This window comes from Barbatula barbatula (assembly GCF_947034865.1).
Source record: "Barbatula barbatula genome assembly, chromosome: 12".
Lineage (NCBI taxonomy): Eukaryota > Metazoa > Chordata > Actinopteri > Cypriniformes > Nemacheilidae > Barbatula > Barbatula barbatula.
Window position 1 is genome coordinate 2,523,000 of NC_136775.1, and position 25,374 is coordinate 2,548,373.

Here is a 25,374-nt window from a genome sequence, read left to right on the forward strand (position 1 = left end):
GAGAAATAAGCTCTTTGAATCAGCCTGAAAGCAATGACCCAGAAGACCCTAGCAACGGGCCAGAGCTCCTTGGCAACTCCATAGAAGTGTTCCTGTAGCTCAATTGGTAGAACATTGGAATACAAATGATGAAAAACAAGTATTAAATGCTTTAAAAGTGAAGGTAGATTGATATATTGCGAGACAAATAATGTCTGCACTCGAATGTCATTTTTACAATCGGGAGGAAAACTCCTTGTTAGAATCCACTATCCATTGAACATGTCTGATGGATTGTTTTATTTCTGCGCCTGCGAGGAACTCGTTTTATTCTGTTGATACTTCTAAAAACTATTTTTTAACCCGAAAATAGGCTTTAAAGTTTTATTGTTTTTAATTAAACGCATCTGCAATGAATATAGCCATAGAAGCTGGCATGGCATTCAGTTTGTATTTTATGACTATTAGTTAACTTTTTAATTCTACTGGTTGAGGTACTCGGATGTGACCTGCATCAACAAATAATGTTGAATTGTTTATTTTGTCCTTTTAACGTTTTAAGTTCTCTCTTAAGAATTCATAATTCATTTCTTTATTTAAATATTCAGTTAATGTGTTAAAATATAACTAAATATGTTATAAATTTGAGATTTTTTCCCTTTTATGAAACAAAGATATGAACATTTTTTTGTGCTTTTACTGTTTTAAGTTCTGTTGGGTTTTAGATTTCTTAATTCATTTTTTATTTCAATAATATGTAAAACTGTTATGTTAAATATTTTATTTAGATATTAATATTTTTTAGCTGCCTTCTCATGCTTGACATGGTCAACTTTTCCAAAAATGAAGAAGTCGTTTTTCTGTGCTCGACACACTCCCCCAACGTTAAATATTTTATTTTGTTTAGAATATCTGTACTATCATGAACCCAGTATTGTGTATTGCAGTATGCCGAATATTGTAGCTTTTCAGGTTTTTGGAAATATATACAAAGAATATTACAGAATATAAAGTAGAATATTACAGCTCAGATTTACCTTGCCGTGCCATTCCCTTAATGATACACGGTGCTAAAATTCACTTAATATGTGTTGCTTCTTTCAAAGAAATAAATGTACTCTCCGGTTGGTCGTTTCTAATACAGGACAGTATAGTTCTTTAAAATGCCTAAAAGTGAAACGAGGAAGTAACTTTTATCGTGAATTATTCATAAGAAATGACAAACATATGGTGGTGTTTTTCTCACATTGGGCATCGCCATAGTTCTTTATCATGTGTCTAATATACCGCAGTTGCCTGAAGGTATACTTTGTTTTCTGGGCCTCGGGCAGACTGGTTTGAGTTACTTGCTTTGGTATTTTGTATAGTTAAGTTTTCAGGAGCATTGACTCCTCTGGTCTTTTACAGCTTCGCTTACAACAGCGAGATGAATTTATTGTATCTCCCTGCTGAAGTTTGGAGCTCCTGTTGGTACGATGGCTTTAGTCTCAACTCTTGAATTTAATAAGGGATGATCGTATTGGGAGCCATACTGGATAAGAGATGAAATATTGGCCTGTATTGTGGAAGGTGTCAGATGGTCTATACAGTATTTTTTTAATAACTTTAAGACTAGTTATTGCTCTTCTTCTCCATTTTAAAGCATGGTGAAAACATCATGTTCCTCACGACGGGTTAAACCTAAAAAATCATTATAAAGAAGTAACACACGTTTCCCTCTGGGAAGCATTCCTACTGTAAAACCTGCTGATATCAGATGTAAAAACAGATATAAATAAACCATAATTAGGTCGAGATTTACCTAAGCAAATGAATTTTGACAGACACGCACAGACTAGTTTTAGTTTGTGCCCATTTTTAAGAAGCCTAACTTTTGTTTGTCCTTCTTCGCAGTTCTCTTCGGCCAGTTTGTGTTCTTCCAGACGACCCCTAATGATGTGGTGGAGATCTTTGACGGACCTTCAGTGGATTCTCCTCTTCTCACCTCAATCTATGGCTCTCACTCAGGTAAAAGGCTTTGTTTACCCTGCCTGTGTGAGAACAACCGAAGTCAGGTCTGATGAGAAGACACGACGTTAAATTGTATGGAGGAATACAGCGGTGGAGGATGTGATGTGTTGTTAATGGACTTGTGATATACCATGGGGTCTAAAGGTCTGATTCTCGTTAAACAAATGATGTTGTAAGACTTCACTGTAAGATCTCATTCGTTTATTCGTCTTTGTTAATGTTAGCTAATGCAAATTGAATTGTTGATTTATGTTAGTTCACTGTGCATTTTCTAATGTTAACAGATACAGTGTTTTATAAAAATATTTTATTAGTAAATGTTCAAAATAACATCTACTAAGATTAATGAATGTTGTGAAAGTATTGTTCATTGTTTGTTCATGTTAACAAATAGGGGTGGATTAATCGCATCCAGAATAAAAGTTTGTGTTTACATACAGCATTATATGGCTGTGTACTGTGCATTTTGATTTTGTATTTATAAACACATACACGTATACATATTTTGAAAATATTTACAATTGTTTATTTATATTAATCAATATTTTAAGTTATATATATTTTCTATAAATAAATGAATGCATGTATGTGTTTATGTTTATAAATACAGAATATATATGCACAGTAAACAGACATATATTATGTTAACATCAACTTTTATTCTGGATGCGATTAATCACAATTAATCGCTTGAAAGCCGTATTAACATATGCAACCTGGTTATAAAGTAGCACTGAAGTTTTGCGGAGAATTATGTTGACATCATCCATATTCTAGTGTACTAAAAGACTCCTAACATAACCTTTAGCTGATATGTGCATTGAACATTTTTCAAACAGATTAAACACGTTGATGTCTCATCCGTGCATGCTTTAAAGCAAAAGGGGAACATGACTTGTACAGTGCAAAAATGATACTGTTGAAACGGTTTATATTAGGTCAGAAACGAATGTCAGCTCCAATAGCCTGCGCCAACATATTGTAGTGCTTCGGGCTACGCATGTTTGTGTCCCCACTCTTAGTAGTTTTTTGGCCTCTGCAATGTGCTGTCCAAGTAAAGACATAAAAGCCCAAAACTATAACTTTAAAAAAGTTAAACAGAAACATTTTAATTTTGGTTTCAGTCTGTCGGAGCTCACTGTGTGTGAAGGCACATCATTTCAACCCTGTTGACGTGCCAGTCCTCTGCGGACGTGTTGATATCGATCTCATTTATGTCGCTGTTGTGACTGTGAACAGATAACAGAGTTGTTTTACTTTCCTCCCCAAATATCCGCTCTCACAGGAGAACCGTTGCCACTGAGCTCCGCCAACGAAATCACCATCAAGTTCAAAACAGAGGGTCCAAACATGGCCAAAGGTTTTCATTTCGTCTATCAAGGTATAAAGTTTAGCAGTAAGCTTCTGTTTGCCGGTCTTTCCCTAAAACTTTGCTTATTTTTTCAAGCATTCAAATCATATATTTACATACTCTGCTGCAGTGTTTTTCTGCAGTCTTTAAATAAAGTCTGCATTATGCAGTAAGTCATAAGCAGTGTCGTAAGAACTCCTTGTATACAGTTCTTACAAACCTTATTGTTTCTCTTCGCTCTTTTGCAGCTGTTCCCAGGACCAGTGCCTCTCAGTGTAACTCTGTGCCTGAGCCTCGCTATGGCAAACGGATCGGAAATGACTTTGGATTTGGCACCGTCGTGCTTTTCGAATGTAACCCTGGTTACACTTTGCAAGGAGCAAATGCCATCAGGTGTGAGGCTATTCCCAACTCTCTTGCCCAATGGAATGGGACCGTGCCAACATGTGTCGGTAAGTACTCTTTATTAAGGCTCCTGTCACTCAATGTTTTTACTTTTGCTCTAAAATAGTTGGAAAAGGTTACAGAACACACAGAGATGCTGCTTGAGGTGATGAAAGTGTTTACTTACCCGTGTCCCAATTGTCTACTTGCATACTTTGCAACAAATGTGTTGTGCATGACTATTTCGCTGTCCTCTCCTTTGTCTCTTCTCTTCTGTCGCCATTTTTATATTGAGGTGTTATGTTTTACACTACTATGTAAAGAGAAGTAAGGTTGCCTGTTGGTTTTGTCTTTGGCGCATTAATCTTAACTTTCGACCAAATTTAATATTCACAAGATTCTATACTTTAAGATTATCTTTAATATATTGCCCATTTCTGTGCATTTGGAAGGAGGTGTGCTACTCGTGAAGCACTCCCTTGTGAGTGTTGGTTGCATGTCGCCTCAGAAGTCAGCTCTCTACGTAGGTATTGAACATCGAGGCAGCACGCTATGTTCTTAAACAAAGTTGGAGGAATATTTAAGTGGGTTTTATTAAAAATCAATATGCCGTGAGCTAATGGATACAGAGGCATTCACGCGGTGTGAAGAAAGAACTATGGAACGCAATTTCAAGCGAAATGTGATTCTCAGGTAAATCTCCTGATGCAGCTTGACAGAACACTTTCCTTCTGGCTCTGTCCTCCTGCAGTTTAATAGAAACACTCCTGCGAGAGAATCAACAGGCGCTGGAAGCAAGGCAACCATCCACCAACAAATCAATGTGCTATCATTTTCTGTGCACAGAGCTCAAATACTCATGATTTTGCATTAAAGGCCTCATTTCTCCCCCGTGTGCCATCGCTTAGTCAAGGTTTCTCACTGCACAAGCACTCGTAATTTGGTTGTACATGATCCTTTACCCTTCTGTCTCTAAACTGTTGGGATTTTTTTGGTTCTTTGTAAACAAAGGCCTTTTGTTCAGAGGTGCAGGTTCAATATCATTTTTTTACAGCTCCCTTTTATAATTCTCTTTATACAAAGCCTGGAGCAACCATTCTTGAAGTGATAGTTCACACAAAAAAGAAAATTCTGTCATCATTTACTCATTTACCCTCTTGTCGCTTTAAACCTGCATGTTTTCTTCCGTAGAACACAACAGAAGATATTTGGAAGAAAGTTGGTTACCCAACATCTCCGGCTGCCATTCACTTCTATTGTATGGACACATACACACACCGTGTGTTTTAATAAATGATCTTCTTTTGTGTTGTGCGGAAGGAAGGAAATCAGGTTTTAAATCACAAGAAGATCAGACATTTGGCATTTTTGGGTGAATTTATTATATTTGTTTTATTTTGCTTATTGGGCAGCCAATTTGGTCAGGTCACTCTATGAAAGCAGATTTGAATCCAATGGGACTAACCTGGTGAAATATGCTAAATAGTTATGCAATTTACTATTTTATATAAGATTTCGGGGTCTTCTTTTTCTTACGAGACTTGAGCCAGAAGTTTCCATTTGCTCTCCATTTAAACCCATTGATATCTTTGAGAAACAATTGACTTGTTAAAGTCCCATTGAAATAAAAAATGACACAGCCCCTTTTTTCATGACATATTGATAATAGTTTATCAATGTGGGTCGTTCTCTTTTAAAAATGCGTTTGCCCTTATAATCTTTAGTTAATATCTGAAAATGCTCTTCCTTCCTGTAATGTACATCTTAAATAAGGTATGTTAGACGACTTGGGCGGAGCATCCGTTAACTCCTCGCCTTTAACTGTCAGTCTGGTGCCAGTTCCATTCCAAATTCAACGAATGTTTTTATGCATCCAATCAAATTGGAGAGGAAGGCGAAAGCCACACCCACTATTTTTCCATTTCACTCGGAAATTAGTAAAAATACGGAAATTAAAACGATCGAAACTTCTGGTTTTCGGGGAATCGCACTGGAACTGTATGTTTTGTAGTGTACAGTAAATAGTAAAGTGTAGTGTAAATGTTGGACACTTGATGCACTTAAAAGGCAATAGATGATGATGTCTGTTTTCTATATGTAGCTTGAATCATTTCGTAGTACTTTGCAATAAATTAAGGAACATATATTTTTTTGATATGCACATAAAATAACTTTCATAAATATTTGTTAAATAATACCAGATTTTTCCCTGCATCCTCATGCATGCTTCCCCATCGATTATTTCCACTACAGGAAGAACTCGAGTGCGTAACATTCATTTTTACAGTGTGTGGGCAACGGTAGTGTTGCTATTGGTAACGGTTTATGTAATTCTTCTCTCTTTTGTGGCATTCTCAGTGCAGGTGCAGAAGGTCCTTGTGTCCATTACTGCATTCACCTTTGCCAAGTTTCTGCCCTCCCTCCAGTTCTAAAAATAACACCGACGTCACAGTCCAGATGAACATTGATTTGAACGAGACGGTCGTCCTCGTGTGTCTGTAGCGTCCATCCTCAATCATTTCCACACCACTGTCCTAAAACATACGATACAACAGATGGAGATGGAAAAACAACCATGCATGGCATTTGTTTCTCGGCCATGTTGAGAGCGGAACATTAATTTCTCGCTTTTTCTTTCCCTATTATAGTCTGAGAGGTGTTTTTTTCCGTCGTGTTTGTTCTCAGCCGCTGTATGTATGCTTTGAAAGTTTTGAAATGCGTTAATGGAAATGGTAAATTAAAGTCATTCTTGATGATAAAGTGTTTGTATTCAAGCGGTGGCTGTGGGTTATTAAAATGGATATGACTGTATTTGCGTCTGTGGACATAAAGGAGAACACATTTGTGTAGTTCTTGGTATTTTGTTATTGATTTACTGGTAGAACGATTATTCTTTTAAAACGATCTCCGTTGGTGGCATCTTCTCGTTTCATTTCACTCCATGTCAAATCATATCTAAATAATTTGAAACGCATATCAATGCTATATGGTTTATATTCTGGGTTGGAGTTTTCAACTTTGATTCATTGCATGTATTTATTGTTTTTGGTATTCAATGATAATGTTCAGTTTTTTACACATCTGCACTGTAAAAAAATGCTGTGTTCCTGTCCAACCGTTGGTTTGAATAAGGGCTCTTCAACGATGAATCGCAATTAATCGCATCCATGTTGGCATAATACATGTCTGTGCACTGTGCATATCAATTTGGTATTTTCAACCACGCACATACATATGCGTGTACATTTAAGTGTAATATGAAATACATAAGTGAACAAATGATTTTATATAAATTAAATTACTCTGTATAAATATTATTATATACTGTAACGACGTTCAATAAAAGGAAGGAATGTGGCGGAACCGGCCAACATACAACAACTTTTAATTAAATAAACAATAAAATGAACTTAAAATGCATACAAACATAACACAACATAAACCCCAGCCTGGTCCTCTCTCGCACTTCCCTATGCTTCTGGAGCTCCTCAGTGAGAGATGCGAGACCGGTGCACGCACAGCTGATGCTCATTATCAATCACGTGACCGGCCTCGTGCCTTTCCCTCACGGCTCATGTCCCGCACTTTTCACCATATATAAATGTGAATATTTCCTAAATATATACGCGTACGTGTTATATAAACAAAATAAATATGCACAGTGCAAAGACATACCACTGCTGTCCTTCCAAAACTTAAAATGTCCAAATTCACTGTTTTTCAGGACATGGACAAAAAACTGACAACACGGCATTTAATCCTTTTAGAGAGTACGTCGAAACGCACTTTTTCATACTTTTTATGTCCTCGACTATAGTCTTGCCTAGAGTCGACTGATAGTCACGCGGGCATGTGGGGACGACACCAGCCGGTCAACAAGGGTACAGGGCAATCGCATTGATGCACCAAAAAACAATCAAACATTAAAGTACAGAATTTGTTTAGAACGGAATATACCTTTACAATAAATAAAACATTTAAAAGGAAGTAAGCCAGATTCAAGCCACAATGTGCAAAATAAACCCCTGTTGGCAAATGCAGGGGAAGATGTATTTAAAACACAAGCCACAAATAGTAAAATCAATTTTCCTGAAACATCACAAAACAATGCTGTGCCACTTACCAGACCAGATCTCACCTCAAAACTACTCGATAGTAATGAATAATTTGTTTTTACAACGTTTCACGTTCATTACCAATGAACTACCAATAAAGTTACTTTATTTACAGCATGTAAAGGGGGAATGCAATAAAGCAGCTTACCATTTAAACAATCAAAAAATCACATTTTTCCTGCGACACGCTTTCTCCTGCGACTCTTTCTCCGTCCTCATGACACGCACGCTTGCTTTCAGTGCAGAGAATGATATGAAATATGCAGTGATTTGGTTTTTTGTATCATGCAGTGCAATGGTCAGTCTAAGTAACAAACCAACTGCATTAGACAAACGTTACAAAGACGAAGTGTTAATTCATATTTATATGCCCAGACATGTAAGTGACAAATGTTGAGAAACGGTGTACACATTCATTTGCGAGCCATCTGCGGACTTCTGGTTACCGGTCTCACAGCACAGAGGACACGGAGACGGAAACCCATCTCTTGTGTGAATACTTGACAGACTAAAAAACGAACCCTCTCTCTTTCTCTCGACCCGTGCTTAGTATTAGCACCCATTGTATGACATGAACTCTCTGTAAGACTCTTTGGATGAAAGCGTCTGCTAAATGACTAAGTGTAAATGTGGAGACGCTATCCTGTGCTGGGTCACAGTCAGACCTCGTGCTCGGGGTTTTAGTTACATCATAAATATTTTTGGCGCCACTGCCCATAACACCTCTGCGAAGATTCGACTGTGAGATTGGTGGTCGAATCGAACATAAAGGGTGACTAATAATAATGATTCATGACAAAAAATGTAAATCACGAAATATGGAGAGACAAGGTTTCAGAAGTACAGCAGCGATATATATAATGCAAACACGAACTTCTATTCTGGATGCGATTAATTGTTGAGCAGCTCTAGTGTAAATGGACCTTAAATGTCCTTCTTTGATTCAACCATGGCTTGAAAAAAGCTCTTACTATACGATATAAAGTGTTCAGTCTAACAACAGAGTTTGGATTATATGCAAGCTGCGACCGAAGAAAAATATCAGCGGGATCGCTCTTAAGCGAGACGACTCTTCAAAAGACGAGAGTTTCTCTCAGCTCAAAGGGTTCTCGATGGCGAGCAGAAATACGAGGGGAAACTTCAAGTAGAAGGAGCGCGGGGTTAAATAATTGAAAGTGATGAATGCATAATGTGTTTTAAGCGGATCAAGACTGAGCCTGTATTAAAGGTCTTGAAATCCTGCGGTCGCCGCATACCGGACCGTGTTCCGGATGTCATTTCCATTCCCAGAATATGAATAAAATGGGAGGACACTTTTATACATAACTAGTTCATGCTAGATGAAAGCAGATGGCGCAATGTATGTTAATATTAATGTGCGGCACTTCAAAACTAAACCTGGTTGTGGTAATGACATCCCTGTGGAGTTGAGAAAGATGGACCTGGTTGATCATTGGCTGCTTGCTTGAGGTGTAAGAGTAACCTGGTTTTGGAAGTGTTCACTTAAAACATTGTGCTTGTGAATAATGTTGTGTTCAGGCTGGAGAATATTACATCTGTAATGTGTTCGTACTTGTTTTTGTTCATTGTGCTACAATATTTAATATCATTTTATGACATGATATCAAAATGATATTATAAGGAACCGTGATTTATGACTCACGCAGAGGGCGTCTCGTGCTGCTATGAAGGATTGTTCGTGTTATTAAAGCTTTATTTTTAAAATCAGATTTGATTAAACATCGCAACAAACAGACAATTCAATTTACACTTTAAATAAAATCAAATATGCTCATCCCCTTCCTTCCTTCTCTCTTGCTTTAGGTTATTGTATTTATTATATTATATATTTTGGCGATTTAGGCCTGTTTACCCTCTCTGTTTGTCATTCCCATTCTGTCGTATTCATTCTGAATTTTTTCCAAACTCTGTCGTTCAGTTCCCTGCGGAGGCGTCCTGACCAAGCGTCGTGGGACCATCCTGTCGCCGGGTTACCCGGATCCCTATGACAACCACCTGAACTGCGTTTGGAAGGTCTTTGTGCCCGAGGGAACCGGAATCCAAGTGAGTCAAAACTGTTTGAAAAACATGTTGAATGATGATTGTTCAAATGCGTTTGACTACTCAAAGCTTTCAACGAGCTTGAAAATGTTATCAAGGGAATTTCAGTGTTTTCTGCTTTGCTGTGGTGTTTAAATTGCCTTTCTTTATGGCTTTTACATTTTAAAGAGAGAAGTCCCTTGTCAATACTGCATCTTCTTTGAATATAATAAAGAAAATTATGGCAAAGTGTGGTGTGATAAAAAATTTCATAACCAGAATAAGCTGTTCAGTATATAGGTATTTAATTTGTTCATTATAAACCAGAAATACATTATTGTTTTTTTTCTATATTAATTAGTTTTATGTCTGTAGATTACAGTTGTGACATTTTCCACCGAACACAACTGGGACTCATTGGACTTTTATGATGGTGTCGACAGCAGCACTCCAAGACTCGGGAGCTATTCAGGTAAGATGGACACTGATACTCCGATTACAAAATAGTATCATATTTGTTATAATTATATTTAATAAAAATAATTATTGATTAATAATAGTAATCATAATAATATGATAGTAGTAGCAATATTATTACAAATATTTACATATTGAATATATACAATTTTATTAATATTATAATCAATATTATTAAATTAATAAGATTAGATTAGATTAGATTCAACTTTATTGTCATTACACATATACAAGTACAGTGTAACGAAATGTAGTTTAGGTCTAACCAGAAGTGCAGTTAGCAAGTGCAGGATATACAGTTAGAATAAATACAGAATACAATAGTGAGAATATAATACAGTGGGCATGGACTATACAAATATTTTGCAGTAGGTGTGTTCTATGAAAATATGACAGTAGGTCTATACTATGAACAATATATAAAGATGGCTATATACTATGAACATTAATGTACAGGTGGATATGAACAGATAATAATTTAGACTAAACTAGTGCAAGTGACTTAGGTATGCATAAATTATTGACATAATAATTTAATAATAATAATATTATTCCGTTTACAATAATAATAATAATATTCCGTTTACATATTTTATTAGATATTAGTATAACAAATATAGTAAGTATTATTATTATTAAATTATTAGTTTCTTTTAATTATGCAAATGTAAAGTAAATACACGTTACAAATTCCACTTGTGACTAGTCAACCCAAGAGTCTGATGCGAATCACGGCTGTCGTATCTGCGAAGACCTTGTAATAATAACCTCACTCTGGTCTGGCTCTCATCTAGAGATTTGTTTTATCAGCCAAAGCGTGTCAATATTTGAGCTGTCACAGGATATCACAGATCAACAGCTTTATAAGCAACAAGAATGAACTCGCAGTCTGAGTTTCCTTCGCTGTAAGTAGAAGACACGGGATGATATCAGCGTAGCTCCGGTCACTCTGTGGCCTGCTGAAATGAAAGACAGATTTTAATTATCTGGCAGCATATCCCCCCCGCCAGACGCCGGCTGTCGCGTCAGCAGCACAATGCAAAATAAATACACGCTGACCTTAGTGCTAGCCATCACTCTTAGAAAAAAACCCTTAACTATTGTTGACAGACTGACGTTAAATCTGCTCGGAGGACAAATGAAAGATTAAAGGAATCTATCGGAAGGACCCGAATATGCTTTAGCGTTCCTGCTCCTTACTTGGAGCGGCAAATAGGATATATGAGACGCACTCGATCTAAACTCACCCTGAGGTTAAGACAGCAAGTGCGATGCCTGACTCTATCCGTCACGACCTCTTTAGTGCCGAACGTCGGCGCTCGCTCGACAAATAGCCCATCATCGAGATTCCAGAGCGGCTACACAGCATCACTCTTCTCCACGGAGGTCACGCCAGGTTCACAAAACAGCGATAGGTCTGATCCGTCTTGCCGTGTGCCCAACTGTAATTTCCGAATGATTAGGTGGAACGGCAGCTTTAGCTGGAGCGGCGCTCCGTCAACAAACCTAGCGAGTCGATAAAACCAGTGACAGCCCTAACCGAGTTGACTGACATACACATGGCGGAACGTCACAACCCTCCAATGTACGCCCGTCATGCAGAGCAAAAATTATTTCTGATTTCCTCCAGGGACCACCATACCGCCCCTGCTGAACACCACTTCCAACAACCTCTACCTCACCTTTCAGACGGACATGAGCGTCTCCGGAGCAGGTTTTCATCTAGAGTACACAGGTATGATGACTGATGGCCTCTTGAGAGGGACGTCATGCAGCGTTTGCTGTATTGTGACTTTCTTTCTCCCGCGGGGCGCTGCTTTGCATGAGGCATGAAATACATTTATGCGTTGGGACCTTTCACTTTTTGACAAATAAAGAGTTTCCTTGTATCCTAAGCAATAGGTTTGGACTCCTGCCCGGAACCTCAAACCCCCAGCAATGGATTGAAAGTGGGCGACCGTTACTTAGTGGGTGACGTTGTGTCGTTTCACTGTGAACAGGGCTATACACTAAAGGTGGGTTGATTTAGAAGTGTTTGTTTGGTTTAATGGTGAGGTGTGTCATTTTTTTGATGGTTAAAATGCCGTCCAGTCCAACAGTAGTTTAATATGCCGAAATGAATATAGAAAAGGCGTTTGTAGGTTGAGGATTAGAAAAGGCGTAAATGATCTTTCTGTTGGAGCGGAGGAACGTTGACTCAACCAATGGCGTGAGGTTGGGGTGGAAAAAAGGGAATTGTTTAGAGATGTTGGATTATATTTGACAACCGTCTTTAAGGCAAAGTTCTACCAAAAAAAAAGACATTTTGTTACATAAGGTCGATCATTTTATATAGATTAAGAAAAGATTGAGGAAATAGCCGAGTCCACACCAAAACTATAACCATGACATAACAGGGGGAACGATGTTGGTGAAACCACTTTCAGATTGATGTTGTTCTATTTGATGAACGATAAAAAAATGTAAGGGGCTTCAAAATGTGAAACTTACCTTTATAATGTAACCTTATTGTATTGGTATGGAAGCTTATATAGTTACCATTTATGAAGAGTTCATTTGCAAAAAACGGATAATTTTGTTTTTCAAAATGTCCAAAAATCATCTTTTTATTGTGCATTCCAATAAATATCTATCAAACTGCAGTTGGGTTGATTTCATTAAGTAATGAAAACACAAAAACATAAAGCCAACTAACACAATCATAAACATGATCTACTTCTTTACTTTTTTTTGCGAAGTTATCTGTTTTTGCAAATAAACTCTTCATATTTACGTTTATCATTCATAGTGCGTGAACAGGCTTTTATTCTCTTGACTTTCTTTTATGGAATAACAAAGTATGTGCGAACTTCACACAAAGCAAGACAACTGTAATAACTACAATACATACTGAAGAACAATAATATATGTTCTCATATATTTTTTTAACTCTAAGGGTGTAAAACGCTCAATCGATATTGTTTCTCTGTATAGTTATCGTTGGGGTGTAGATGCTGCTGTCCTCAAACTTAATAACGAACGATATTTGAAGCTTTATAGGTGTTGGTGTCAACAGGCTTTCGTGTTGATTTTAGTCTGCTTTCTTTGTTTAGAATGAAACACTTTTTCGAAGGTTTTAAATTAAAAGATTTAATTATTGTAAAGAATAGAAAAGTCTTACATCTTTAGAACACAAGGGTAAGTCATTGATATAGTTTGTATTTGGGGTGAATTATCTCTCTTGTAAAAAGGAGTTTTTTAGCCCATTCCAAATGGATTGTTTACTCAATTTTAAACGTTTCGTGCAGCCGATAAATTCTTTTCAGGCGACCTAAAGTTTTCTTGTTTAACAAATCGTCGACACAAGTGATTTTATTTGTACATTTGGTTTTACATGTACTGTATATGACTCTTAATATGAAATCTATTTGGATTTTATGTTTGCACAGACTTGACACACAAACTTCAATAACAGTGGAAATCAACAAAGCTTATCAAGTGAAGAGACGAGCACACAACACAGAATCAACAACAGCATAAATATAGCAAACAGCAATAATGCTGTTACAGTAACGGCATTATTTATTTATACTGCACTGCATGCTGGGAGCTCACGGACCCTTAAAACAAATCAGCAGCATTCTTCAATATGAGACAATGTTTGTGCAAATACATGTTTTTTTTAGATCGTGTAGATGATGGGATTGCTGTTTAAACAGTGTGTGTTTTCTGGAAGGAAGGGGGTGTTTGGGGGAAACGTGTTTATCAGATTAACGCGTAAAAAAGATTTAACGCCATTATCGCGACATCCGTTTTTTCTGTCATCATTTCTTTTCTGTATATTTCTGACCTCTAAGACAGGGCACACTTATTAAAATAGGTTTGAATCGTAGAAAAAAGTTAAAAATTCAAAGAAAAATGATGTTAAAGAAATGTGTAGTTTCGACATAAAATGTGAAATTATTAGAATGTAAAAGTATATTTAAAAACACAAATACTGTGTGTGATTAGTTAGTTTATTTTTAATCGATTGACATCACAAAAATAAACATGTTACAGAAAATAAATCGTGTATGATTAATTTCACTATACGTGTGCAAGTAATCGCAGTTAATCGCAAGAAAAGGGTTCGATTAATCGCGATTAAAATATCGAATCTAACGACAGCCCTACTTTTTTCTCCTTTTCCGAAATTCCAGTGCTGCTAGTACCAGAAATGTTTTAAAGGGACGGTTCACCAAAAAATAAAACTTTCATGTTTCACGTATGACTTTCTTTCTTCTGCAGAACACAAGACAAGACATTTTAAAGAATGTTGGTGACCAAACAGTTTGGGACCCCATTGACTTCCACTAAGACGTTTATCAAATGATCTCCTTTTGAGTTCCACAGAAGACCTAGTCACATACAAGTTTTGATTGACATGGGGATGGACAAATGATGACAGGATTATTATGATTATTGGGTGACCCATCCCTTTAACAAATTCAGAATACTCTGTGTTTTTATTTCGGTCCCTGGTTTTTCTGCGAGACATTTCTTTGGATAAGTGAATAACTTTCTTCATTTTCACTCATTGTAGGGAAGTGCACATATAACATGCATGCCAGGACCCGTCAGAAGATGGAATTATCCGGCTCCTCTCTGCCTGGGTAAGTGTCGACATCAGTCCCTGAATTTCTACCACTTTCCTTCCGGGTAATCTCAATTCTTCAAGTAAGCGTGTGCTAATGATCCCGCGTTCCTGCAATTCTGTGAGTTTGTGTCTTTCTTTCGTCTCATTTGATTTCATGGTAGCAGCTGTTTCATTCTGATGGACCGACCGTGGAGAGATCGGTTGTAGTATGTTGAAACTCGATTTAATCAAATGGACTATGAAAAGACTATCTTCAGGCCATCGTTCAAGGTTTCATTCAGTCCGCTCTCAATCGTTTGGCCTAAACCTTCGATCATGTCACACATTTTCATGATTTTCTGGGTTGTAATGTTACTCTTTTCATTCAGAAGATCTTGTAGTTCTCTAATAGCAGTGAGACCCTCTGATGTGAAGTGTCTTTCTCAAGTACAGGACAGCGAAGGCGTTTTATATGTCTTTTATGTCACGACTGTTAATTTCTTGTATTTGTTGTCACATTTGAACTGAATGTTTTATTTATATCTTTTATGTGTTTAGAGAAAAAACATGTTCATAGAAACTAGTGTATACGTCTGTTTTTATTGTTTCCGTCTGTCTGTTTTTAATGGTCTCTGTCTATCTGACTGTCTTTCGTAGTCTCTGTCAATGTGTCTATCTGTCATCTCTCTGTCTCTCTTTCATGGTCTGTTTTACTTACTTATCTTGCTGTCATTGTCGGTCTGTCTGTCTGTCTTTAGATGTCTGTCTCTTTCTCACTGTTTCTCTGTCTGTCTGCCTTTGAGTGTCTCTGTCTGTCTGTCTTTCACCATTTCTGACTGCCTGTATGTTTCTTAGCATATCTGTCTGTCTTTGAATGTCTCTTTCTGTCTGTCTAGGTTTTGTTGTCTCTGACTGTCCTTCATTGTGTGTGTCTTTTTGTCCGTCACTGTCTCTGTCTGGCATTTATATAGTCAGATGTATATATACATTACAACATTTCTGGCTAAATGTTTATTTTCTAAACAAGTTATAGATGTTTTTTCAATGCAAACCAGGAAAGTCTAACAGGTTTCAAGACAGAAATCATTCAGGCAATCTGATTCAAATATGCTTCTTATCCTATGATTTACACATTCGTCAATATTTACAGTACATAGTCTACCTACATCAACAATGTTTTGGATATAGGAGTAAGTGAATGATCAAGACAGAAAAACAGTACTGGTTCAGCCAGAGGAAATCATTCATAATTTATCGGCTATAATATATCGGCCTGATTTTATTATTGGGTTGATTCCAATAACCGTTTATGACCATTTGACCACTAATGACAATTTATTGGCCGAGACCATCCCTGCATCCCGAGTGCATCACTGGTATGCGTGTCTGTGTGTAGTTATAGCAACAGAAAATTGTAATTTAAGACTCTATCACACACAGAAAGAGGGATGTAAGGGTTCCTGTAAAAGTGCACTGTGTGCTGTTCTCTTTTTAAAGCGCTCGCGTTTATGTCCAGATCTCAGAGCGGTTGTGTCATTAATGTGAGTACTGCGGTGAGTAGAGACAGCTGTTTACTACTGTAGGTGAGAACAACTCCAGAAGATTATTGAAGTATGTGTCTCTTTGGATTTGCCACCGACAGTTTACACGTAAAGACACTAAATGCACCGCACGCCGCTCTCCAAAAGCAATTTACTCCGAATGCAGGAATTAAAATATTCTTTATGGGTCCTCTGATGCCACGCTGGCAGAATCTTCTGAAGATTCTTGGCACTATTTCAGGTCTCAGAGAAACTTGCTCTTAGTTCCAGTGAGAACTCAAAAAGAACGGTTGAGGGTTCCTAACGGCAAGGAAAAAGTTTCGGGACATCTGAAAGTGAATATTGAAGCGCTGGAGGGCATACGAGAGATATTTGATAATTCAATTATATCAGTTATTCTATAGTATATGTCATTTTGTTATTTTATATAGCATCGCTGTTGGGGGACAGCCTTGTACCTTCAAAACTGAAATGGAAAAAAAAGAAAAAATTGCTTTTTTAATTCTCTCTTTTAATTTCTCCGCGAATATATTTGCTACCCACAGACAAACATAGAAGATCATCAATAGTGATACAAAATATATAGCTTTATATATTTTATTAAAAAGATCGACAAAAGTCATGAAAAATTAAGATGTGAGTTTTCCGCCGGACAGCAATGAGAATCTACTTTTTTGGTAAAATATTTATTTAAAAACATATACTTAAAATGTATGAATTAAGCATACAATATTTGGAATATTGCTTATCGCCGTTATTACAAAAATGAACCTAAAGTTCCTATTATCCTGATTTTGACCCATGAACCTTTTTTATTATCTAAATAACCACTACTTGTTTTAAGATCTTAGAAGCGATTAAAGATTAAAGAAGCGATATTTTCTCAACCTTATGTTAGTGTACCGGAGTACGTCTGTGGTTTTACTGTCGAGTGACACTCAAAAAATGCTTGACGTGTGTCTCTATTGACATTTCAATTGTGCTCGTAAACTATCGTAAATGGATGCAGTCAGTCAGAGGAGTCGTTCATTACATCATTGCCAATAAGACAAACTCAAACACAGGGGGAGACATACATGCACTCGAGGGGATGTACTTCACTCCCCCTTGCACCGGTTGCTTTATTGACTTTTGGATGCGAACGAGATTGGACGTTGTTAATTTAAAAAATCATTAGGAGAAGCCATAACCCATGCATCATTTTCTTCCAAGCTCAAAATGAATGCAGTACATTCATTCCATTAACGTCTTTCTTATTTCACACCATTGCATTAGTATTAATATTAACAACGCGAGGGTTTCTTATATGTGCAAATGAGTTCATTTTGTGTTTCGCTAGATTCCATAATGGAGTTGAGTAGATTATCTGCGCGATGATAGTATTGTTGGTTTTTATTGGTTTTCTTCTGCATTTGAAAAGTTGATAAGCCTGTGAGGGATTTCATGGTGTTTTCAGTTTTGTTGTGATGCTATCAGAACTGTTGATAGAGGATTGTGTTCATGATGTTTTCTGTTCACAGCTCAGTGTGGTGGTTTTCTGTCTGAGATGAATGGAGTCATTCTGAGTCGTGGTTTTCCTGGAAATTACCCCAGCGGTCTCGACTGCAACTGGACCGTCCAGCTTCCTGTTGGTTTTGGTTTGTATCCTTTAACTTTTCTACTTTCTTTACTGTAAGCTCATGTATGTCAGTGTCATGTGGGTTGATTTTATATTTCTTCATGGCATTGAGAGTCATTTACAAAAAGCAAATGGAGATTACTTTTCAGATTACTGAGGGTATATTTATAGTTGCATTTAATGCCCCCTCATGGTCAGTTAAACCATCAAAATATGATTTGTGTGGTTCACGGGTTGAAAAAAATTCACTTGAAGGAATTTAATGGAAATATGATTTAGCAAAAAGGCAAACAACAGCATATAAGGGAGTATGGGTTTTATTCTAATATACCAAAAATGCGTAAAAACTAAAAGCTCAGAGTCGAGTTTAATCAGATATTAATATTGTTATTTTTAATTCTCTTGTTTTTGACTCTAGCAGTCGGAATTGTCCAAAAAGTTCCAAGATACCAAGATTTTTGGTTTTCATAAACATCAAATAAATAACATTAATCATGGGACAATGGGGCCATTAGGTAAAAGTTTCTATTGCTCAGGTTGAACACAACCTTAAGTAAATCAGCCATTGATTTAAATGCAACATATATCAGAAAATCACCTGTCTGCGTGTGTTGAGAATGGGCGTGCTCTAGGACCCAGGAGACATCTGCAGTCATAAGAGCGATCTCCAAAAAATCTTTCGTAAAGTCGCATTGAACAGGAAGTTGCGATCGTTTTACTTCCGTATTTTGAAGCATTTCGGAGTGAAATTTTAAAAAGAGAATGACACACATTGATCTATCTACAATAAACACAGGAATATTTCATGACATTTTTTTAATTCTTAGTTTCACTAATGTCGAAATACGAAGTGAATGTGATTCAATATATCGCTACATTTTTTTCAAACCGTGAACCACACAAATCATATTTTGATGTTTTTTTTATCTATATTTCCCCCAATGTGCAAATTTTTGGACTAAAAGTCCTGCGATCACACATAAACGGGACGATGATGAATACCGTATGTATGTCTCGTATCAATAATATATTATTTTACACTTTGAACAAAATCTTCATTTCATGATGCGCCTCTGTTTTACTGTTTGGCTGAAGCTCTACAGTATTTAGCGTTCGTTTTTAAAACGATAGGTTTGTACGGTTTAATAATAATTCAAATATGTCATGATAATAATAACCTTTGGATGGTTTTTAACATCATTTAACACCATAGTAATCATTAAATCCCTAGATTCTTGAGTTTTAATGCATGTTTAATAGCATATTTGAATATGAAAGTGTAAAGACGTCAATTTTCCAAAGTTAGACATCAATTTAGCCACTACTATGTCTCCTCTAGAGTTTCTCTACAGGACTCGACAATGTCTTCAGGTCTGTTGAGGTTTTAAAAGATCATTGGTTGTTCTCATTTTTGTTTCTTAAACCTATTTTATAATGGGTAAAAGTACAAAGACTGTCTGGCCTTTCGTCGCATTGATCTTATAAAATTTGTAAGTGTAATTTTGAGATGTCTTCTTCTGAAACGTATCTTCTGAAGACCCCATGATATTATCGGGTTGTTTTTCTCTGGTGAAAAGTTCTCCATTTGCTCTGTGAATGTGAGAAACAAGTTTTTCCATTCCTGCAGGGAAACATCAAAGTACATCCTTATTTTTTGCACATCCTGCGTGTCTCTCATCATGTTTCACCAGGCATTCACCTGCAATTTCTCAACTTCTCCACGGAGGCCGTACACGACTACCTTGAAGTTCGTAGCGGGACGCTGGACTCGGGCTCGGTGATAGATAGATTCAGCGGTCCTGTTGTACCGGAGCCTTTCTTCAGCACGACCCACGAGACCAGCTTCTTCTTTCACAGCGACTACTCCCAGAACAAACCCGGTTTCAGAATCACCTACGAAGGTAAGACAGATGAGACCTGTCTTCAGCCATCGCTTCACCTGCCAATACAGACACTAACAGGAAGAGATATGTATCCAGTTGTTATTTTTGAGTTCAGTCAAACTTTTTGACCTTTTATCCTTACAGCTGCAGTGAGCGATACCATTTGTCCCTTTTATATTTCAACAAGTATAGATTAGAAAATTTGGAAACACTGAGCAACGTCTTGAACTTTGACAGTACAGTCTATTGATCACTCTGTCTTTATACAAGGGTACGGATACAGAAGAGCCATTAACGGACTTTTCATTTTTCAAAAAGGCACCCTTGATGTTCCACTAAAAAGATTTTAAGTGCTTTGATTGTCTGTTCAGCGTATGAGCTTCAGAGGTGCCCGGACCCACGACCCTTTCGGAACGGGATGGTGATTGGCAGTGATTTCGGAGTGGGCATGACCATCTCTTTTCAATGCCTGCCGGGATACTCCCTGTTGGGCGAGGCGTCCCTCACATGTCTGCATGGGGTCAGCCGAAACTGGAACCACCCGGTGCCTCGCTGTGAAGGTGCCCGACCAAATTTATCTGTTTCTCTATAATCGAACCCATAATGTTTTAAAGTAAAACATTAAAAGTTTTGGGGGAACATATGGACCGTATACAACCGCCGTTACGAGAGTTGCGAGACTTTATCACCGTATTTATTTCCGTCGCATGCCAAATGCATCGCCGTTCTCGGTGAATAGCCCTTTGATTGGATTCCTCTTTCATCAGCACTTTGCGGTGGTAATATCACGGCCCTGAACGGAACCATCTATTCTCCTGGCCACCCGGCCGACTACCCCAATCTGAAAGACTGCATATGGAGCATCAGAGTTCCTCCGGGCAACGGCATTCACATCAACTTCACCGTGCTCAACACGGAGCCTATCTACGACTACATCACCATCTGGTAAGGCTTCTGCAAACGCTTTATAAGAACACGTCACCTAAAGACTAACATCTGTTATGTGCAAACGCATCAATGCAGACGTCAGGACGATTTGGAAACATTGTTTTGAATCGAGGAAAATCCGCCAGTGTTTTTGAAGGAGTTTATTTATTGGAAGTGTTTGATGACTGATAACAGTTTTTTAATTGTTTTTAGACAACAATTATACACATTATAAAACATAATTAAGCTGTTTATCGGATTGTTCCTTAGAACTCAGCGATATTTAATACATTTTGCTCAACACTATATTAAAAATGCACTACATTATTATTCAAATGATAGAGAAGAACGTTGAACAGTGCAGTGGTCGCACTTTATTCTCTCATGATGATTCTGTCTATACACGCCGTCTTCTGTCAACTGTATACACTCGTGAACCACATCCACACTGTGTAAACACTAGGGCTGCAAGATTTATTTAAATTCGAGAGATTTAAAACTTTGAAATGTTATATAATGCCCATTTTTGTTTGATGCACACAGGGACGGATTAACACACGTGCCTAGGGCACTAAACCAGCAGGGGGCCCTGGCAAATTTAAGATGTGTACATTTTTCATGTCTTTTTTTAAATTGATTATTTTTGCAGTTGTGAAGTATTAACCGTAGCGCATAAATCAAATAAATAATCCTAATGCATTGCTGCGCTTTTGAGAGGGACATGTAAAGGCGAGTAAAAAAACACGGTGTGTTGTATTAGCGTGCAGAAGTCACGTGTAGAAGGCAAAATAACACAATGAGTTTTAAAGACATCTCAGTTCGCAATACAGTCTTGTGAGGGAGCTAGATTTGGATTACTTTGTGGAAGAGTTTTCTCTGAGGAATAACAGAAGATACCTCTCAGCTAAGTTAAAACCAACTTATTTTAGTAAGATAACGCATGGGCAATTAAATGTTAAACTCATCTACTTAATGCAGAAATGTAAATTATGCAAGGAATGAGCCTATTCCCACGAAATATGAGTTGGAGAGGTCAGAAGCTCTTTTAGATGTCGAATGCTGCGAAATATAAATAAGCCAATTTGTGTTGTTTTTTGTGCATTTCACACAGAAGACGTTTTTCTATTCTGCTGAACTACTTTAATACAGTATTTCTACGTAAACACCCTCTAGACGGACGTGTTTAACTGTTATGCCTGCGTATCGTGTCGTTTGCTGCGTCTCTCACATACGTTGACCAATCAGAAGACCCCGAAGGCGAGATAAGTGTCGTAAGCTTTTGTTTACAATAGCAATTTTGCATATGCCAATTTCTGTTATCAAAAGAGTGCAACGAGAACCTCGCGGTTTGCGCTGGTCTTTTTCAAACCATTCCTGAGCACTGCGTCATGCGTTATTTAATATTTTACCATTCTCTGCTGTAATGCAAGCTTTTTTCTATCTCTCACAAACTCTGTATGATGTATATGGTTCTTTGCTTATAGTCTTTATAACGTCATATATAAAAGGTAAAACAGTTAGCTCTAGTTTTTTTACTATTTAACCTAATCTTTTTTTAATAAAACCTTACCAATCCTTTACATCCTGCTCAAGTCGCGCTGGCAAAGTTGATGTATCTGCATGATCATCTTCATTTTCCGGATCGGATTCGGGCTCAAATTGATATAAGGAAGTACCGAAGACATTTTATCACCTGTCAGTACAACTGCTTTGGAACCTGATGTCCCGAATATGGTAAGAGGCGTTACATATCCGTCACACGCTTGCAGTATTCGACCAATCCCTATGCACTGGTTAACTGGCCAATCATAGCACAACTCGCTTTTCAGAGCGACCAGCTTTGTAAAAAATCAGCACGTTTCAGAAAGGCAGGGCAAAGAGGAGATTCAAACATGCACGGTATGTGGAAAATACAGCGTTGCATTAAATCTAAAACAAACCATAATATAGTTATGTTTATATTATCTTTGAATGAGCTTTTTCTATCGACATACAAATCGAAAATGTTGTTTCTACAGTAGCCCTAAACTGTAAACTGCTCTATAAAAGGCGTTTCGTAAATATGTTACCTCCTTCGGCAAAGAAGCGAAAACGTGACGACATCTTAGTTCTTCATCAGCCACCATAGTGCATCGAAAGAAAGGGGTGGAGTGAACCTGTGGTTGCAATTCACAACCTCACCACCGCTACAATCTGCCCATTGCTCCTTTAATATAATTTTAATGAATTTTACAATAATTGCTGGTGTGAAAGTCAAAGGTCACAACAGGCGATGTTGTTTTCTTGTTTAAATGCGTTTTCGATGTGCCATGTGTTTGGCTCGATCGAAAATAATCTTTTGCCACATCATCGTAAGCACATTAACACATGACCTTAATTTACATATTTATCGGTTTAATGAATTGTGATTCATTTGTAAAGGTGAAAGGTCATTTACATACAAAGTACAGTAGGATAAATTGTTTGCTTGAGTTAAAGAGAGAGGGTGAAAGATGGTCACGTAAAACTAAATGAAAGATTAAATGTGTGGGTGAGAGATGTTCGTGCAGGAGTTCTTCATATTGTGTTTTCAATGTAGCTTTTCATTAAAAACTACTGAATATACTCCTATAAAAGCACTGGTGTTTACTTCATGAAGGCGGTTTGCTATACATTGTGATGGTTGTTTGAGAACTGTGGCTTTTTTCTTGATGATCTGAACCTGTTTGTTATATAAAAGATTCTTCCTAATTGAATAAAAGCCATGAAGAAACTCAAAAGATAAAAAAGCAAGGTCAGCGTCTAATGGCTTTTCTTCCCTATGTAACTCTCTGTTTTGTCGCATTATTTATGCTGTTCATCGCGCCGCCGTTGGATTTAACTCATGAAAACTCTTTGACGTTCTGCTTTTATAAACATTCATTACTGAAGCTCCGAGACAGATCGGCCACGAGTGCGTGAGGAAATTAGAGAGAGTGAAAGAGCATGGCGCATCAATAAGCAGAAGCACAACAGAATGAAAAGGGTTTGAAATGTTGATGTGTGTCAAATAAATGGCATTGAACTGAACGGCTGTCTCTCATAGGGACGGCCCTGACCAAACATCTCCACAGTTGGGTCAGTTTAGCGGCAGCTCGCCCCAGGAAGCCGTCTCCAGCATGTCCAATCACATCCTTCTAAAGTTCCACAGCGACTTCAGCACCAGCGGATTCTTTGTTCTCCGTTACCATGGTGAGCATCTTTTCTCAGGTTTCCGCATTCACCGGGGGCTTAATTCTTCTATAGCTCACGTGTCGCCTATTGCCAGGCCGATTATCCCGCTTTATTTCCTCCCACGAAAACATTACGCTTACACGAATACTCGTACATTCAACACAAATGGTGCCATGAAATTGCATTAGGAACATTCTGGTGTTTGGGTCTGTTTCAAGCGTCACGTTGGTGCCCTCCAGCCCCTTGTTTCTTGTTTTACCGCTCTCAAACACACGGGCCAGGAGCGATATTACTTATTTCTTGGGAAAATGGCTGGGATTATTACCTCTGTCACATTTCGATGGCGCTGTAATGTGTTTGGAAACTTCCATCGTCTGCGATAATAAGCGTTTCTCAATGAGCAGGTGTGGAAAGCTGAGAAACACAATGTGCCGGATGGTAAAGCTCTCTTTTGATATATAAAGAACGACCTTGATTCCTTAAAGAAAGCATCTCAACAATCATGAAGCATCACAAAAACACAGCATGGACATTGGTTGGTTAAACAAAAGGTTTTTAATTTGATTTTCTGTTTTTTATTCGCCCTGTATATGAGTGTTTTTCCTGTGGGGGAATCTGTTGAGATCTGTTTGGTTACTGACATTCTTACAGATGATGTAAATGATGAATAATTTTTGGGTGAACTGTCCCTTTAAACAGAGGGAAACTCCGGGGCAACACACACAGGTTTGCGACGGTTTTGAAACTTGTGTTTTGTACTGATGTTTTTAAAGTTTACAATAAGCCATTAGAACATAAGGAAGTTATCTATTGTGTTGCAAAGCTCATTACGATTTTAAAAAGATAATAAAATGAGAGCGCTGGTTCAAGCGTTGCCAAATAACCACTATCAACTTCTATATTACCTTTAATGTGTTAGTCGAATTAATGTAGTTTTGTGCTTCTACAACCCCTGTTTGAATTATAAATGTTATTCAGCGGTGCTGTTAGTATGGAAGTGATTTATTTTTATTATCATTTCATATATTCCATGCATTTGTTTAAAGGGATAGTTCACCCACAAATTTCCCTTAAACTCGTCATATTCTAACCCCAACCACTTTCAACCTTTATTATGGAAGTGAGTTTTTTAATGCAAAGTATGATATTCAAGAAACGTAATAAGTGTGAGTTAGAATCTGTGACACGCGACAGCTATACGTCATGCGCAGTGGTGTAGTCCAGGATATACGCCTGTATACGGCGTATGCCCACTTCTTTATC

General features: G+C 37.5%; 1 protein-coding gene across 1 annotated transcript in view; it reads left to right on the plus strand.

Annotated features, from left to right (window-relative positions):
• csmd3a (CUB and Sushi multiple domains 3a) overlaps nt 1–25,374 on the plus strand; it is a gene marked incomplete at its 5' end in the record, with an annotated part of 185,252 nt that overhangs the window by 97,366 nt on the left and 62,512 nt on the right. Inside the window, 13 exons of the mRNA XM_079468986.1 lie at nt 1,873–1,986; nt 3,275–3,370; nt 3,589–3,792; nt 9,779–9,903; nt 10,255–10,351; nt 11,987–12,091; nt 12,253–12,371; nt 14,918–14,987; nt 18,012–18,128; nt 19,801–20,010; nt 20,364–20,552; nt 20,760–20,937; nt 23,984–24,129. Coding sequence (XP_079325112.1) covers nt 1,873–1,986; nt 3,275–3,370; nt 3,589–3,792; nt 9,779–9,903; nt 10,255–10,351; nt 11,987–12,091; nt 12,253–12,371; nt 14,918–14,987; nt 18,012–18,128; nt 19,801–20,010; nt 20,364–20,552; nt 20,760–20,937; nt 23,984–24,129 — 1,770 coding nt within the window. The remainder of the gene's footprint in view (nt 1–1,872; nt 1,987–3,274; nt 3,371–3,588; nt 3,793–9,778; nt 9,904–10,254; nt 10,352–11,986; nt 12,092–12,252; nt 12,372–14,917; nt 14,988–18,011; nt 18,129–19,800; nt 20,011–20,363; nt 20,553–20,759; nt 20,938–23,983; nt 24,130–25,374) is intronic.